The sequence below is a fragment of the Pantherophis guttatus genome, chromosome 8 (assembly GCF_059756535.1).
Source record: "Pantherophis guttatus breed Tessera chromosome 8, ASM5975653v1, whole genome shotgun sequence".
NCBI classification, from domain to species: Eukaryota; Metazoa; Chordata; class Lepidosauria; order Squamata; family Colubridae; genus Pantherophis; species Pantherophis guttatus.
The window spans coordinates 1,787,835-1,806,784 of NC_142070.1; the positions used below are offsets into that span (position 1 = coordinate 1,787,835).

At 44.0% G+C, this 18,950-nt stretch overlaps 2 protein-coding genes across 4 annotated transcripts in view; both read right to left on the reverse strand.

Annotated features, from left to right (window-relative positions):
• The window catches only part of LOC132709238 (uncharacterized), a 124,618-nt gene that overhangs the window by 76,639 nt on the left and 29,029 nt on the right, over positions 1–18,950 (reverse strand). The window lies entirely within an intron of this gene.
• LOC117656724 (CD209 antigen-like protein B) overlaps positions 9,163–18,950 on the reverse strand; it is a 36,476-nt gene continuing 26,688 nt past the window's right edge. Inside the window, exons 7-9 of one of the 3 annotated variants that reach the window (XM_060692184.2) lie at positions 17,486–17,637; positions 16,050–16,159; positions 9,163–9,553 (exon numbers count right to left, since the gene is read on the reverse strand). In XM_060692184.2, coding sequence (XP_060548167.2) covers positions 9,394–9,553; positions 16,050–16,159; positions 17,486–17,637 — 422 coding nt within the window. In that variant the 3' untranslated portion in view covers positions 9,163–9,393. The remainder of the gene's footprint in view (positions 9,554–16,049; positions 16,160–17,485; positions 17,638–18,950) is intronic. The other 2 variants (XM_060692186.2, XM_087874775.1) reach the window with 2 other exon arrangements.

Below are 18,950 nucleotides of genomic sequence, written 5' to 3' on the forward strand. Positions count from 1 at the left end.
TGAAGGATCTTGTTCTCTGTGTTGGGGAAAGAGAAGACTGATCTTTGCAAGGAGGCTTTTTCGCCCACCCCAAAATACGAATCCCCGAGTAATTCAGGCAAAGAAACAAAATGTTTGTTTGTTTGTTTGTTTGATGTATTTGCTGCTCACTTATCTCACCATAACACCTGAAAAACCATTAAAACTTTTCAACAACAAACTTTGCAATACTCATAATTTACCACTAGAAAGATGGGGAAGAAGGGAGCAGGATGCACACACTGACTGGGGGGAGGAGGTCAAGTCTTTTTAAAGGGCAGAGAAACAAATAATAAATACATTCAGCATGTGATGGATGAGAAAGCAACAAACAGTAAAAAAAAAAAAATTGGGCCAGAGAATTAAACAATAGAAAACAGTGATCCTAGAGAAGATTCCACAAGTGGCAAATTTATGGGTTCCATAACCCTCTATCCCGGTCGAGTTTGTATTTTTCTTAAGACTTGCAAATGTATTTAACGACTTCCAGAATTTGCTCCCTATTGTTTAGTTGTTGAATAGGCTAGTTTTGTGCACATTAAAAAATTGCTTCAACTAAAAGGAAAACTGTTTTCCTGAATTTAGAAAAGACTTCCATAACTAAGGATGTATTTCAGCAGCGTGGTAACCTAGAGGTGAACATGCTTGCCTCCCACTTGGAAACAATAAAAACAGTAACAGAGTTGGAAAGGAGGTCATCTAGTCCAACCCCCTGCTCACGCAGGAGACCTGTGCTAGAGATTTTAACCGCCGAACTGCCGACCCTTCTGATTGACAAGCTCAGTGTGTTAGCCACTGAGCCACCTAGTCAGGTTTCAATTAGTGGCTGATATTTTCTATCAGAGACAAAGAGACTGGGATGATTTGTAAGGGGAGACCACCTGTGATTGATGAGATGGCGCATGAGAGCGATAGGTTACTTTGGATTCGGCCTTCTCACTCGCAGCTTTCTTGGAAGAATGAGCGGCAGACGCGTGTGAGTGTTGGAGTGTTGGGCTTCCTTCCTTGATGTGTTTTTTGCCTGGAGTGCAGTGTGGAAGGAGTCCTTATAACCTTGAAATATCTTCCCATGTTCTGCATTCAACATCTCTAAGCGTTGCATGTCCATCACAAGCTCTGGGTCTTCTAGCTGCTGCTGGATGTTAACGAGATGGCTTTCAGAAACCTTCCATTGCGTGTAAAGTTGCAAACTGTGGGGTGCGTTGCAAACATTAGGAGATGTCGTTGCAGTTTGCTTTTTGACCACTAGGGTGCGTTATGCTTGATGTAGTACACCTGTTGGCCACTAGGATGCATTGCTTGCTTAGCAACGTGGTTGGTGCACAGCACCTTTTGGCCACTAGGGTGGGTTGGCGCAGTACACCTTTTGGCCACTAGGGTGTGGTGCTTGCCTAGTTTTAACCCTGGTTTGTAGTTTGAAGATGAGCCACCAGAGGACGCTGGCTGGGGGATTCTGGGAGTTGAAGTCCACCCATCTTCAAGTTTCCAAAGTTGAGAAACACTGGTCTAGATGAAGACATCAACAAAAGGCAAACATATAATGAGGGAGCAAAAGATGTTAGAAACAAACCACTGGCTTAAAAAAGGAACCTGCCCTTTATTATTTGGGACCCAGCAGAACCCCCTTTGCTAGCTGTGCTGTTCAGGTAGAAAATTTGGTTACTTTAAGAATTAAGAGCTGTCTCCTTAAGAGATTGCATTATGGGAAATGTAGTCCATGACATGTGACCACATCTGTGTGTCTGATTGGCCACTGAGGCTCTCTGCCCAGGTGTAAAACAAAGCCCCGGCCATTACGAATTGCCACGGAGGAGAGAAGCATGCTTTCTGAACAGGGGGACAGATCTACTGTCCTTTTACACTAAGAATTGGGACAGATTATGAACACCTCAGATGAATCTCACCTTGATTGTAAGCCTATGTTTTGAGAATGCCTGAAAATAAACTTGATCTGTACGAAAACCTGTTGCTAAGAGTTAACTGGCTTCTTCAGGCTAATCATAAAGTCCGGAGACAGAACACTAGCCATGACCAATCAGACCGATCAGATCTGCTAGGATTGTCCTACCAAGTGGCCAGGTTCAGCAGCTCTGGGGCACTAAAGCGAGAAGATGCTGCTGATCTTGTGGGATAGCGTCCCGGAGGAGATTAACTTAGACTCCTCTTGGTGGACGTTTCTGAAATTGTTGGAGATGGAGCTGTTTAGGAGAGACTTCTCCTGATTTGATGATGTCTCACTTTTTCTTTTCTTTTCTTTTCTTTTCTTTTCTTTTCTTTTCTTTTCTTTTCTTTTCTTTTCTTTTCTTTTTGTTTAGTGATGCTCTTATTGTTCTTGTTGAGCCTCTTATGTGGTCCAGTGCATTAAAAGCACCATGGATGTTGTGAAACCTTCTAGTGTATTCTATGTAAGCCAAGGACTTTTTGAAGGCAGCAGAGTAGAGATGTGATAAACAAACAAACAAACAAACAAACAAACAAATCCTCTACAATGACTTGGATGGCAAATCCTGGGGTGGTGGGTGGGATGAACATGGAGTTTAGGGGGCTTTCAATACTCCAGTAAGATGACAAGTCGAAACAAATGAGGCACGTAGCTGCCAATGTTTCACTCTTGACTATTTATTTATTTATTTTAAAGATTTATATGGCCGCCCACTCACTCTCAGTGACTCTGGGCAGCTTACAAACAATAAAGTTTACAAACAATAAACAAGCAATATAATATAACCCAACCAGTGTCTTAAATTTTAAAAGAGCTGATTTTACAAAACTCAGAGAGAGCCTAAGCAAAATTTCATGGATAAAAATCCTAAAGGGAAAAACAACTCAAGAAGCATGGGAAATACTGAAAAATATGAACATAAAAGCCCAGTCCAACATAATATCACTGAAAAAAACAACAACAAAAAGAAGAAACCCAAGAAGAAACCAGCACAGTTGCACAAAGATCTCTAATAAATTGAAAGACAAAACGGATAAGTACAAAAAATGGAAATAGGGATGCACAACTAAGACAGAATAGAGACTTGCAACAAAAGTCAAAGATAATAATAAAGTTTCTTTCAACATATAAATAACAAGAAAAAGGTCAAGGAAACAATCAGTCCACTAAAGAAAGAAGATGGCAAGGAAGTAACAGGCAGGAGAGGGAAAGCAGAACTGCTTAACTCATTCTTTGCATCAGTCTTCACACAAAAACAAACAATAGCCTTGTGATGGTGAACCTATGGCATGCGTTCAACATCTATATGAAGCCGCTGGGGGAGATCATCCGTGGTTTGAGGGTGAGGTATCATCGGTACACTGATGATACCCAACTTTTTATATCCACCCCGAACCAGCCCAGTGATGCCCTCGACGTGATGTCCCAGTGCCTGGAAGTGGTGCGGCTCTGGATGTGGAGGAACAGGCTTCAGCTCAACCCCACCAAGACGGAGTGGCTGTGGGTACCGGCATCTCGGCTCCAAGGGAATATTCCAATATTCCATATTGGTTATAGAGGAGTTGCCCCCTGTTGAAAGGGCGCACAATTTAGGCACCCTCCTGAATTCACGGTTGACTTTGGAAGATCATGTTGTGACCGTGACCAGGGGGGCATTTGCACAGATTCGTCTGGTGTGCCAATTGCGCCCCTACCTGGACCGTGATGACCTCCGTACAGTCACTCATGCGCTCGTGACCTCCCGGATCGACTACTGCAATGCTCTCTACATAGGGCTGCCCATGAAGACCACTCGGAGGCTTCAGCTGGTGCAGAATGTGGCCACGTGGGTAGTGATGGGAGTATCCCAACACTCTCATGTTACACCCCTCCTGTGTGACCTGCATTGGCTACCGGTTGCCCTCCAGGTGAGATTCAAGGTGCTGGTTATCACCTATAAAGCCCTACATGGCCTAAGCCCGGGGTACCTGACAGACCATCTGCGGCTAGCGACAGCTCCCCATTGCCCGGTGCGTTCCCACAGGGAGGGCCTCCTTGGAGTGCCGTCAGCCAGGCAGTGTCGTCTGGCGACTCCTAGGGAACGGGCTTTCTCTGTGGGTGCACCTACCTTATGGAATCAACTCCCCGTGGAGCTCCGGTGGCCCCTGACCTGTGCTCTTTCCACCATGACCCTAAGACATAGTTATTTCGCCAGGCCGGACTGGACTGAAGAGGTTTTTAAGGGGAGTTTTATTGGTTTTTTTTTTTTTTATTGAAAAGTTTTATGAAAAATACAAACATTTTCACCCCCCCACCCTTCCCCCCTCAACCCCCCTCCCCTTCCCACCCCCCCTTCCCCTCCCTCCCCCCACCCCCCTCCCTAGACTTCCCAGAACGAGCACAGGGTATAGCATTCACAAACCAAGAACTAAAATGTGCTAACAAATTATTACATTTCATATTCTCCCTAGGTCCTTAACTCCTTATAACTCAAAAGAAAACAAACATAAACTACTTAATATTATTTCATTCATAAGCTATATGAATCTTCTTATTCGGATACTTCTTCTGTATGTAATCAATCCATTTTCTCCATTCCGATATATCTCTCTCATTTGAATGGTCTTTAAGGTATGATGAAATTTTTGCCATTTCCGCCAAATGCACAACTTTTAATGTCCATTCCTCAATAGTAGGTGGATCTTCCTTCTTCCAGTACTGTGCCACCAGTAATCTGGCAGCTGTTATTAAGTTCAAAACCAGCTTAGTCTCTATTACAGTACAATCCGTACAGGGCCGGATTTAGATGAAAAGAGGCCCTAGGCTATTCCACTTATGAGGCCCTTTCACCTATAGTGAAAGTGTAATTTTAATTTTGCTTACAATTTGAATGTAGGCCCCTCTTGATCTTGAGGCCCTAGGCTGAAGCCTAGTTAGCCTATAGGAAAATCCGGCCCTGAATCCGTAACTATTCCCAACAGAAAAAACTGTGGTGTAAATTTAATTTTTTTCTTCAAAATATTTTGAATAATCCACCATATTTTTATCCAAAAAGCCTTAATCTTTTTACATGTCCACCATATATGAAAATATGTAGCATCTTCACACTCACATCGCCAACACTTGGGTTGTAAATTTGGATACATACAAGCTAGTTTTTTTGGGTCTAAATGCCATCTATAAAACATTTTGTAAAAATTCTCCCTTAAATTTTGTGCTTGTGTAAATCTTACATTTCTAACCCATATCTTTTCCCATGTTTCCATCATTATTGGTTCACCTACATTTTGTGCCCATTTTATCATACAACCCTTGACTAAGTCTGTTTCTGAATCTATTTCCAATAATGCATTGTACAACCTTTTTATGTGCATTTGACCTTCATCTCTTATTTGCTTTATCAAATTCTGATCCTGCTGCAAAATACCAATTTTTTGATCTTCTCTCCATCTAGCCAGCAGCTGTCCATATTGAAACCAAGTCTTAATAGTCCCTTCTTCTTTTAATTGTTCCATGGATTTTAACTGTAGTCTGACTCCTTCCTTATAAAGGAGTTCCTTATATGTAATCTTATCTTGCTTTTGCTCTAAATTTATGTTCTCTATCGCGTGTCTGGGTACTGTCCATATTGGTAACCTAGTTTTATTGGTTTTTAACATTCAATAGCTGAAGGATTGTAGCCAAAATAAAATTCTTTCCTCTGAGAACCAAGGACTTTCCCACCAGGTGCAAGGAGGTGGGCTCTGAGACCAATTGACCCTTGGACTGTGACCTGATTGGACCACGTGATGCATTGCATGGGAAGGGGAAAGAAAACTTTCCTTTTAACTGGGGGAAAAACCTGAGGGGGGGGGGTTAGAGTTGGGTTTCCCCAGACGTGCCCATTTGACACGCCTAATAAATCTGTACTTTGAGGAATATGCCTGTCTTAGAGTTTTGATTCCGTTGATTGTGTTAACTGGAACCCTGACACTAACCCGACTCTCCAAATAAAAAACAACCAAGAAGCTTCCTGCATTTGCAGGGTTGATGTCCAGGGTCCGGAGCCCTGGCCGCTTACCTGGGAGACCAGGCAGCGGAAGTCTCTGGGAAAATGGAGAAGAAGATGGAAGAGAAATCCCCTGACACCAGTGGAGCCACGGGAACTGGGGGAGCCTGCGGGGACAGCTCTGGGAGCCTCGATTTCCCCTCGGTGGCTGAGATGGTGGAGGAAGCAGCAGCAGAGATTGAATGCCAACTGGGTGCCCGTTCCAAGGAGCATGTACCCTGGCCGTCGGCTCAGGAACTCCACCAGTGGTGAGATGGCTCAGGAGGCAGCACTGGGGTCCAAGCACCCCAAGAGCCAATGAACTGGCCAGGAATTATATCAGGCTGAGGACCTGAAGACCTAGCCAGCTGCCCAGTTTTCTAGGAACCACAGATTGCTTCAGCTCCGGCGGAGCGCACCACAGTCTTTGAGTGGACAGCAACGAGGCCTTTGGACCTCAGTGAGTCCAGAGAATGGGGAATCCAGCCTCTGTCAAGAAGTCAGTCCCTGGCAGGCCTGCCAAAGAGGTTTGATCAACTGAGCGTTGGCAGCCTGGGTCAGCTACGCCAAAGTGGTCAACCTGGCATGGTCCTGGCCCAACCAATATTCACCTTCCCCAGCCATGGGAATGTGGCCACCCAGAGTGGGATTTCCTCCTCATTTCACCCGGCGCAAAGTGGATCATGCCTAAGCCTCCCTTGCCAAACCTGGTCTACCGGTCTGACAGCCCAACCCGTGACAGCTGCCAGCCAGTTGCTAGGGCCCCTAGGCCAGTCCAGCCCGGGACTGTAGCAAGGGGCCATGGGGCTATCGAAGCCAGGCAGTCCGCCTCACCAGCCACCCCTCAGGCTGCCCCCTGTGGACCAAATCTCTCCTGGCTGGGCATACTACCCCGGTCAGGGTTGGATTCAATGCCAGTGGGTGCCAGCACCTGCTCCCCCAGCCAGTACCAGCACCACCGCTGCCAGTGCTGCGTCCGGATGGTGGTGGCCATGGACCTCGAGATTCACCTGCACTGGAGAGACACGGCAGACAACTAGCCTAAACGAGCCCTGGGCTGCCAAACCAATGTGAGACAACCTGAAGAACCAAAACTGACCTCAACTGCGGTCATTAAATGCTTGAGGTGTGGCCAACCTTTTTTTTTAAAAACTTTTTAAAAGCATTTTTTTGCTACCTATTTGCTCGAACTGGTAGTAAAAAAAATGCTTTAAAAAAGTTTTTAAAAGGTTCCGACGATCGCGCGACACAGCTGTGATCGTCGGAAGCTTTTTTTTTTTTCTTTTTTAAAGCATTATTTTTACTACTGGTTCAGGTGAATAGGTAGTAAAAAATGCTTTAAAAAGTTTTAAAAAAAAAGTTGGCCACACTCACCCAGTCACATGACACCCCCCACCAAGCCACGCCCACCAAGCCACGCCCACAGAACCGGTAGCAAAAAATTTTTTTGCATTTCACCACTGCACAATACAGTCCGTGCCGGGAGCCAAGCTGCCCAAGCCAAAGATGTATTCCATGACCCCCAGGGAAATGCACGAGCTGAGAAAGTACATCGATGCCAACCTGGCAAGGAGGTTTATTCAGCTTGCCAAATCTAGGGTGGCCGTCCTGGTGAGTGGGGGGGGGGTGTTAGAATCAGGTTTCCCCAGATGTGCCAATATGACATGCCCAATAAATCTGTACTTAGAGGAATATGCCTGCCTTGGAGTTTTGATTCCTTTGGGTGTGTTAACTGGAACCCTGACAGTAAGCAGTGGTTCCATCTTAGGCCCAGTACTCTTCAGTACCTTCGTAAGTGACTTAGATGAGGGAATAGAAGGAGAACTCATCAGATTTGATGATGACAGGAACAGCCAACGCCCCAAAGACAAGCTCAGGATCCAAAAAGATCTTGACGGACTCGAGCAATGAGTCTTATCGAACAAAACGAAATTTAATGTGGAGAAAATCAAGGTTTTACACCAGGGCAGAAAAAAACCAAAGATACAAATTACAAAATACAAAGATACAGATTAGGCGAGACCTGGCCTCACTGTGAGAGGGACCCTAGAGTCCTAATGGACAATCACTTAGACATGAGTCAGACGTCTGGGGCAGCAGCCAAAAAAGCTAATACAATCCTGGGTTGTATAAACAGAGGCATAGAATCAAAATCATGTGAAGTATTGGTACTACTTTATAAAGCCTTAGTAAGATCGCACCTGGAATACTGCATCCAGTTTTGGTCACCACATTACAAAAAAGATGTTCAGATTTTGGAAAAGGTGCAAAGAGCAACTAAGATGATTCAAGGCCTGGAGTCTAAAACATATGAAGAGCGCTTGCAGGATTTGGGTTTGCCCAGTCTAGAAAAAAGAAGGATTAGGGGGGACATGATAGCAGTACTCCACTATTTGATGGGCTGCTGCAGAGGAGTTAATTTATTTTCCAAAGCACCAGAGGTTAGGACAAGTTACAATCGATGGAAACTAATCAAGGAGAGAAGCAACCTGGAATTAAGGAGAAACTTCCTATTGTGAGGACGATTAACTACCGTATTTTTCAGAATATAAGACGCTCCGGACTATAAGACGCACCTACCTTTTTTGGTGAGGAAAACAAGAAATCTGCCTCTGCCTCCCAGCAATTTTGCCTCATTGCAGCAAACAGCAAATAGCCTGCTTTACTTTCATTTTCAACATAGCTTGATTAGCGCAAGAAAAAAAAAATCTGCTCCCAACAATATACCTCCTTTCAGTAAGCAGCAGAGGCCTGCGCAAAACATTTGAGAGTTGGGAGGCCGATCCAATGAACTTGTGCTAATTAGGCTGTGCTGAAGCTGAAAGGAGCTGTTTCTTCTTGCTGCTTGCTGCAAGGAGGTAAACTGCTGGGAGGCAGAGGCCAAAGGGTGGGGGCCAGTGGGGGGGGCTGCATTCAGTGTATAAGGCGCACCTAAATTTTCACCCCCTTTTGGGGGGGGAAAGGTGCATCTTATACTCCGAAAAATACGGTAATGGAACAGCTTGCCGTCAGAAGTTGTGGGTGCTCCAACATTGGAGGTTTTTAAGAAGAAACTGGACAGTCACTTGTCTGAAATGGCATAGGATCTCCTGCTTGAGCAGAGGGTTGCAGTAGAAGACCTCCAAGGTCCCTTCCAGCTCTATTCTGATTCTGATTCAAATTTCCCCAGCAGGAACTAAATAGAATGAAAACAGGAAAAACAGGTTTTTTTTTCATTCTTTTTTATTTGCTAAATAAGACAGTGTCTTTCATCTCCGAAAAGGCAGGATGGAAAAGGTATTTGGAAGCTGAGGTCAAAGTCCGGAGTTCTTTCATGCCCCCACAGTGGCTGACTGGGGCAACTGTTTTTAAGAGGCAGCTTCACCGATTGGCATTTTTTTCTCACTGAGTTCATCAAATACAATTTTGTGCAACGTTCAGCAAAGAATTAGTTTATCCATTTGTCCTCAGGTTTCTTCTTGCAAATGCCTCTTGCCAGAAGCGAACAAGGTACAGTATACCAACAATGCAATTTTGTATTACATGCATTCGCCAGTCTTGCACATTTATTACTGCGAGAGTTCCTTGGTTCTCCCTCCTTCCAGTATCTGAAAAGAAGAAACAACAGTCGTCAGTCCTCCAGACAAAATGAGCATCATTTATAGACTTTGGAGCAGGAAGTAAAAGTTCAGTCCATTCACCTTCTTCCCTCCCCTCAGTGGGAGTTTCTAACAACTGCAAGTGTTGGTCTGTGGTTGATTTGGCAGAGACATAGAGATGGAGTTGGGGACACATCTCCCCCTCCATCCTTTTGAGCAGGCCATGGCAAAAGGTGACGTATCTCTAGGCATCTGTTTCTTAAAAATGGACCGTGGCCCCCTTCTTGGTTGCTTCAGGAATTGAGGAGTGTTTCTATTGCCGTCCTTGCTGGTGGTTTCAGTTGGGGGTGGTAGGGGGAGGGGAGGTCCGGCTGATGGGTACTCATTTGTGGGGCACCAGAGAGTTTGGTCTTTTCCTCATTATGATCTCCCTGCAAGACAGCATTGGGGAAGGTCCTCCATCAGTTCAGGGCTCAGTGTCATCCCAATGTCCGATGGAATATGCACCTGCAGAACCCGGGGGGTGGGGGGTGGGGTAGATTTGGCTCTACAGTGTTTTCCCAGGAAGAGGCCTGTAATAAGAGGCTGTGCAATCCTGGATGAAGAAGAGGGAACGAGGTTCAGGGTAGCCACATCTTAGAATCTAGTAGGTTAGAAGGTTAGAAGCTTCTGCCAACCTAGCAGTTCGAAAGCAGGTAAAAAATGCAAGTAGAAAAATAGGGACCCCCTTTGGTGGGAAAGTAACAGCATTCCATGCGCCTTTGGCGTTGAGTCATGCCAGCCACATGACCACAGAGATGTCTTCGGACAGCACTGGCTCTTCGGCTTTGAAACGGAGATGAGCACCACCCCCTGGAGTCAGGAACGACCAGCACATATGCGTGAGGGGAACCTTTACCTTTTAGGTTAGAAGGTTATAGCTTTAGCTTGGCAAGACTCTGTCCATTGGGTGCAAACAGAGTTGAATAAAGAGTTGAACTCCATTCGGTGTGTCATCTCTAGATCCAACACAATGCTAAAGGTTAGCACACTTAACATCTCCATCCCAAGCCAAGGGGATCACCCTGTGGAAGCCTCATGCCTGGAGACTGTTAGGATCCTGATGGGATAAATATATGGAGGGTGAAGCCAAGCAAGATGGCTTCCTTCATTTGAGATGGCCAACCAGGTCTGGAGATGTCTTCTTCTTTTTTTTTTCCCCTTCATTTTTTAAATTTTATATTACATACATACATCTATACATATCAATGCATGAACAGTGTGACACCTGGGTGCCATACATTTCAGTATAGATAAAATTATATTATTAATCATCAGATTCATCCAGTTTATATATTTCTAGCAGTAATACACATTTATATCAAATTATAATCTTTCATTATTTCATATTGTTTAAACATACATAATACTACCGCCCTCTTATCATTGCACTTATCTTATTTTATAAAAATGTATATGTTAACATTCCCCCTTTCTCTTATTTCTGACTCTATTGTAACTTTTATTCATGTCACCATTATATTAAAAGACGTTCCCTTTGTATTACAATACTATCCTTCATTATTTCATTGTTCAATAATATTTAAATATACAATTCTAATACCAATCACAATATTATTTAAACATACAAATTAATTCTATTAATATTCTTTGTATTCATCCAATCTATATGATTCTACTATTAATACACCTATTTATAATAAAATATGTTCTTTCATCATTTTATTACTCATTATTTCACTTTATTATTCCACTACAAATCATATTACCATTATTCAATCTCTAATTTCCCCCTTTTTAATACTTAGTTCTTACTCATATTTCCCATATTTCACTCTTTAACTCTATTTATATTAAAATACTATCCTTCATTGTTTCATTATTCAATGTTTCAATATACTACTCTAATGCCAATCACGATATTAAACATACAAAATTATTCATATTCTTTGCTTTCATCCAATCTATATGGTTCTAGTATTAATACACATTTTTATATTAAAAGTTTTTCCCTTATCTAATTGCTCAGCGTTTACCAATCACAACATTATTTAACCGTACTTAATAATGCCATCATTCAATCTCTAATTTTCCCATTTTATTATTACTTGTGAAGGTGTATGTACAATCCCTCAATCTCTTATTGAACACATTCTTATCTCTGTTCTAATTTCTCCTCCTGCCACCATTATAAAAAAAAGGGGGGGGATTTTCTTTCTTCTTTTTCCTATCAGCCTTCTATCCATCATCTCTTGCCCGCATCAATGCTTTAATTCTTATTCTTTTTTAAATTTGCCTCCCATATTCTTCTCTTAAATCTTTATTTCTGTCTGTATTTGTGTCTACATCCTGTCTAGTCAATCTAAGTGTTTCTCCCATCCCTACCCTCTTCCACTGTCTAGCTTTGAAATTATCAGCCTGGACCCCTGTCTCCCTTCCCCAAGTATCTCTTGGGGAAGTTTCAGAACTCTTAGAATGTTTTCCCCCTGGTTTGATTCATCAAACGTTATTAATTTTATTGGTGACTCCTTGTTATCTTCTTTTTGTTGATTCCTCAATTCTGTTTTTCCCTCTATTCCTTCTGGTAGCTCCTTCCTTTCTTGGGCATCTTGGTCATTGCTCATTGTCCTTTGTATAATATTTTCCCATTTTTGATCTATGCCATCCGTTAATTCCATAATCGCCTTATATTCTTTCTGTATCTTATCCTTTATGCCAGTGGTGAAATGTAAAATTTGTTACTACCAGTTCTGTGGGCGTGGCTTAGTGAGGGGGGGGTAATATGACTGAGTGGGCGTGGCCAACTTTTTTAAAAAAAACTTTTAAAACCATTTTTTCTACAACCTCTTCGGCCAAAGAGGTTGTTAAAAATGCTTTTAAAAGCCTCTGATGATCCCAGCTGACTTGCTTGATCGGCAGAGGCTTTTTTTTTTTTTAAGAAAAAGCCTCTGACGATCCCAGCTGACTTGCCTGACTGGCAGAGGCTTTTTTTTTACTTTTAAAAGCATTTTTTCGGCCAAAGAGGTTGTAGAAAAAATGCTTTTAAAAATAAAATAAAAAGCTTCTGATGATTGCGTAGCTCAGCTGGGCATGGGGGTGGGGAGGGATTTTTGCTATCAGTTCTCCGAACCACCTGCCGCCATCGCTACCGGATCGGGCGATCCAGTCCGAACTGGGAGCATTTCACCCCTGATTTATGCTTTGAAACATCCAGTTCAAACATTCAAATTTCCGCTCGTTTCCTCCTTATGTTGCATCTTATCTTGTTTTAATAAATTCCATTTTTAGCCAATAGCCCAAGAACCATTTGTTCACACCTGAGGTTACTCTTCAAAGTATACACTAATAACAGTTCTTTATGTTCCATAAGTAGTCAAATCAGTTCCATTTACATAGTCCAGGGAATTATTCAAGCCTCTTTAAATCACCTTATAGATTTAGTTATATAACAACATTCAGGGGTCACTTTAAATGACTTCCTTGTTCTCACATTTAAATCTCCAGTGGTCATGGGGTAGATGTATATAGTCCAGAAAATATTTTCACAGTCCTTTAAATGGGTATTTGCAGGCTTGTATATTTTCCTTTCATCAGCAGGTGGAACTCTCAGGTTAATTTTCAATATTGTTACTAGAAATCTGGTTTTAATTATTTTAAATTGTAATTCAATTATAGAAGCAGTGTTAATTTTTTAAATCTGTAATTCCAGCATTTTAAATTGCCTTCCCAATGTCATGTCTTCCCAATTTGAGAGTCCAATTTCCTGCATTTTAAAATATTTTTTTCTCTCTCTTTAATCCTTTCCTTACAGTTTGGTAGTTTGCTCAAAATATTTGATTGTCGCTTTAACAGATAGTTCTGAGTAAATCCCAGATTTCTCTTTTGGGGTGAACTTTTGGGTAAAAAAAATCCTCTCACTCAGTTCCACACTGTTCACCAAAGTCCGCTCCAGCTCAAAAGCTTAGATGGTTGTCGAATATCCCAGCTTTGTGGCAGCCATCTTAGGCTCTCTCTTCTCCTCGTCATGGCTGAGAGGGAAAGTAAGTCCCGGGTTAGGCAGGAGAGCTGTGACTCTCTGAGGCCTCACAGGGCATCCCTCTTTGCTTCGCCACCCCTCCAAGGCAGCTTTGGTTCCTTTAGGAGCCCACCAATGGGGAGAACTTGGCAGGGAAACATGGAGACCTGCTCTCTGTGTCTGATCTCACCGTAACGTCGGCCAGAAGTCCCCCAGGTCCAGGGCTGTCTTTTGAGTGGGAGATAAAGCTACCTAGCGAGCTGGTCCATCCCTTGGGTGCTCCTGGACTTGTGGGTATTGCTGGATGGGGTGCACACTACTTATGGAGGACAAACACTTGGGAACAGAAACCTAGGGCAACACCATAACATATCACAAATATGTTCTATGCAGAGATGCCTTGGGAAAACCCTTGAAAGCGACAATGGGTACAAACTATAGAGGTCTATTCCAAGTAGGTGTTAATAGTCATAAACATTTTATGTTATTACAGATTAATAGAGTTGGAATGGACCTTGTAAGTCATCTAGTCCCACCCCCCCCCCAAAGCAGGAGACCCTACACCATTTCTGACAGATGGCAGTCCAGTCCCTTCTTGAAAACCTCCAGTGATGATGTTATGACCCCACATAGTTAATATTAAATGCAAAACAGTTCTAAAAACAAACAGATTTTATTAAAACAGCTGAGAATTAACTCATTCTCAGTTTATTCCAAATTAAATGAAAGCAAAGTTCTCAAAACACCATTCTTCACTTCATCTCTGACCTTGGGATAATTAGGCAAACTGCCAAAGCTTTTCTTGGCAACAGTTCAGGAACAGAAAATGCTGACAAGAAAGAAATACATCCAAACACAAAACAAATCTCTCAAAGGTTTTTTCCAGCATAGAGGCCAAGCACCGTTGCTGATCTTTTAAGCCTTATGGGGCCAATCATCTCTTGGCCTTACTCCTGAGTCGTCCTCTCTGCTTTAGCTGCTCTTGTCTTCCGGCAGCTCTTCTCATACATGCACTAGGAACAGGCTTCTCCTGTTCCTCTGCTTCTCTACTGTCAGCCTCTGGAGGCTCCGAAGTCCATGCATCACTCCCAGATGGCCCTGGCCCATCTCTGCCTCCGATGCAGAGCCCTCATCCGGGCCTTCCCCAGCCTCCAGAACTGGCCCATGTTCTTCCTCAGCCTCATCATTGTCCAACTCTGCTGCCAGCTCCGCAGGCTGCGGGCGGACCACAACAGATGAAGCTCCCACAACTTCCGGAGGCAACTTCTGTTCCATTGGTTGATTGTTCTCACTGTCAGAAAATTTCCCCCTATTTCTAGGTTGAATCTTTCCTTGTTCAGTTTCCATCCATTATTCCTTGTCTGGCCTTCAGGTGCCTTGGAAAATAGATTGGCCCCTTCCTCTCTGTTAGCTCCTAAGATGATGCACTGGATGCCAAAATGCTTCTGAATGTAATTCGAAGTATTGATTTAAATTGCACTAGACTGAGTAGCAGAGCAGGAGGAGGCACTGAGCATATTTCCAAAGGAAAGATCCATTTTAGGGCAAGCAATCAAGAGAAAGCAACAATTATATGCTACAGGAGCACAGAGAAGGGAAGGATCTGGAACGCAATGTCTGAATTTCTAGCCTTGCCTAATTACTGGGGTTGATATCCCCTCCTGCCCTCTCCACTCCTCGGCTTCTTCAGCCTCCTCCCAAGGTCAGCCTGGGTTGTTAAGTGGTCACTAAGTGAAACTGCAACTGTGCTTATCACCTTATTTCAGTTTTCTTTTGCTTTACAGACCAGGGAAGGTAAAGAGCTCTGAGGACTGGTCACTTTGTCGTTATCATTGGAAATGTGAATGGTTCCTCTGGTGTCGTTCCTGGGATCTGTGGGAGCCACTCTCCCAGCTTGGGAGTCCCATCCCTGATTGTTCCTGCTTTGGCCTTGACTTTCCACATCCTACCAAGTTCCTCCTGTCTGTCTGTCTGTCTGTCTGTCTGTCTGTCTGTCTGTCTGTCTGTCTGTCTGTCTGTCTATCTATCTATCTATCTATCTATCTATCTATCTATCTATCTATCTATCTATCTATCTTCTATCTATCTATCTAATCTGAGAGATTCTATACCCCAATCCATTTGCAGCAATTTGTAACGATCCCCACATAATGACACAAGTGTGGTAGGGGTGGGTTCTACTTACCATTACTACCGGTTTGCAGCGGGGCCGTGCGCATGAGCGAAGCACACACACACACACACTATTTTGTGCAAGTGCAGGAGCTTCTGTGCATGCGCAGAAGTGTTTTGATGACGTTGGGGTCAGTGGGCAGAGCCTCCCGTCGGTTTTACTACTGGTTCCATAGAATCGGTGCAAACTGGGGCAACCCACCACTGAAGTGTGGTGACATCATACAAATACCATTATTACCGTATATTCTTGTGCCACCTCTCTCAGATCTGAAGATATTTCAGACTAAAAGAAACAAACTTGAATTAGACACTTACGTGTTTAAAGCTTTACCATCAGTATGATGCCATGTCCATTCCTTGTTATTGTAAACCAATCCAATGTAGTAACTACCATGTTTGTGTCGAATTGCTTCTTCTAAGAATGCCTGAAAGAAAAAGTCCAGACATCATTTACAGTGAATGACGGAGAGATTCTCACCTGAAGGACGTTCAGAATCAGAGCCTCCCCAGATGAATCAGTGGAGGAATATGGAGAAGCCGTAGCAATGCAACCCATACGGTACAACCACAAAGAGTGGGGCAGATCAAGTTCCTGAAACAATGGGACATCCAGGAGGAACCAAGGAGGCATTTGGGTGAACTAGCAGGGCCCTGGAAGCCATGATCAAACCTAGTCTATGGGCCAGTCCACATTTGCACCTAACCATGGTGAGAGATGAACAGGGAGCCGCTTTGTTTCACTGTTTGCCGAGTCCTTATCTCAGCTCTTCCTAAACCCGTAAGTCTTCCCTCATCCCTTGTTCTGGCCTTAGTTTGTCCCCATAAACTCAGCAACCATCTTCAGTGCTTCCACGATGAACACAATCTGATGCAAACTCAGGTCACTCCCACAATGGAGGACAAAGTCTCTCGGCCACCTCAGGTTGGTGAGGAGGACATATCTGCTCACCTTCTTTCCTTCTTCTGAGCAGATGCTCACTGTTTTGGGGGCTTCCAGGAGCCCTGCAAGACTATTGGCTAGCAGAAATGGCCATCTCTCTCAACACTGGCAGCCGTTCCCACCTCCGCAACCACTGTACGGTAGCTGTGGTTGCAGCTGTCTTCTTTCAAGACTCAGCACAACTCCGGGCTTTCCAAAGAGCTGCACTTGGGGGAAAAACCCTACCTTCTCCCTCAAAGCTGGTCCTTCACCCAGCCCAACAGATTACTGTGAGCTACCAGGATTCGGGGAGAGCCAGGCTCTGCCACACCATTCCACAGTTGTGCCCAAAAGCTCCATGGCAGGTTGAAGGGAGCTGCCAAGCTTTGAGAGGGCAGGTGAAGCTTGGAAAGATCCTGAACCCCACGCTGAAAACGAACTCTCTGCAGCTATGTTGAGCACCCAGGTAGAGCGGCTGAGTTTTGGCACCCACGGGTGCTTTCCTGCTTTAATCCCCACCGTCAAACTGTGGGTTCAAGCCTGCCACCCCCCACCCCACCCAAGCCCCATCTGAGCCCCCTCCTGCACCCCTGGCCTGAACGCATGAGGACAGCTTTCAACCAGATGTCTTGCTATCCAGGGATTATCCAGAGACGGTTGATGCAGGAGAGGGATCAGCAATGGGCACAGCCAGTTTTAGGCTGGTGTCCTTTTCTGCCAGATCCAGGCCAGGCTGACAGTGGGGACAGACCATAAGACGAAGGATACAACAACCAAACTCAGTCAACGACCACGTCATTCCATCAGAAAAGGGAGAAGGGAAGGCGCTTACCTCCTCGTCGTCATCTTGAATATCAGCTACGTAAGCTTTAGATTGTTTGCATAGTTTTATTGTGTTGTGAAGAGATACTGAGTCAAAACTAAATAAATAAAGGTGGCCCCTATAGGACATCCATCTATGATTCAGTTTGTAATGAATATCAGCTTTGAGACAAATTAGGATGGGGCCGTGAAAAGGGAAAGAAGAAAGAAAAATTAGAAGGAGCAGTTAGGCAAATACTTTTATCCATTAAAAAAAAACACATTTTAAGAAAAAATAGCAAAGAACTCTGGGGACCTTGCTGCTCTCTGAGCTGAGCTGCTTTCCTGAGGACATTTATTTACCCAACTAGGTAACATCATCAGCACTAGAAGGGAGGGGGGTTTGCTCTCACCCCACTGAAATCGGCCCAATCCCAATCGTGCTGACAGAGGAGACATGCTGAGGGTCCCATCAGCCCAATTATTCCGGGTGGGGTCCAGGAGGAGAACCTTCTCTGCTGTGGCTCCTGACTCTGGAACAGCTCCTCCCCCCGATCTGAGGTCGAGCCCCAACCCTCCTATCTTTTTGTAAGGGCCTAAAGACCTGACTCTGATAGTTGGCTTTGTGCCCCAACGGGGGAACATCACAATGGAGGTGGTTGATTGAGTAACAAGATCCTACCTCCCCCCCTCTGCCCCCCCTCCTCATGCGTCCTTAGATTTTAATGTTTGATTTTAATTGTTTATGTATTAACAGAATAGCAGAGTTGGAAGGGAGCTTGGAGGTCTTCCAGCCCAATCTGTTGCTCGAGCAAGAGACCCTATCCCATGTCAGACAAAGGGTTGTCCGGTTCCTTAATTGTATATGTATAGATGTAGTTTTATGACTGTAAGCCGTATGATAAGATATGCAGCCCATACATTTTATAAATAAATCGATATTCGAATTAAAACCAAAAATGATAAAACAATGAGAAACGCGATAGAAATAAGTGGCTGGAAAGTGCATACTCAGGATTTGCATGAGTAAAACAGCAATACGTGAAACAGTAGAACTGTTAACTGGTAGTATCCAGAAAACATGAACGGAAGGGAAGACCCTGGAACACACCCTGAATGTGGACAGTATAAAGAATTGGCCCAATATCCAGTTGGCTTGCTTCTAAAGGGCTGAGCAAAGCAAACCAAACCAAACGGATACCCCGTTGGCATCTCAGCCTGGCAAATGGAAGAATGAGACTTCCGATCCCTATGAAAAGGGAGCTATCAAGAGAGCAGGGAGAAATCGCTTGCTTTAGAGAACACCATTTGACTTAATGAATTTGAATTGCAAAAGGTTCTGAGTGACAAGGAAGCGGAATCCTTGGTGCTCCCTGACTGCTTGTTTGACTGCAGATCTTTCACCGCCCAACTAGGTGCACCCTGAGCATCTCCAGTGCACAGTGCATCCGGGATAAGCAGGGATTAACACCAGACAAATAACCAAGCAGGAAACA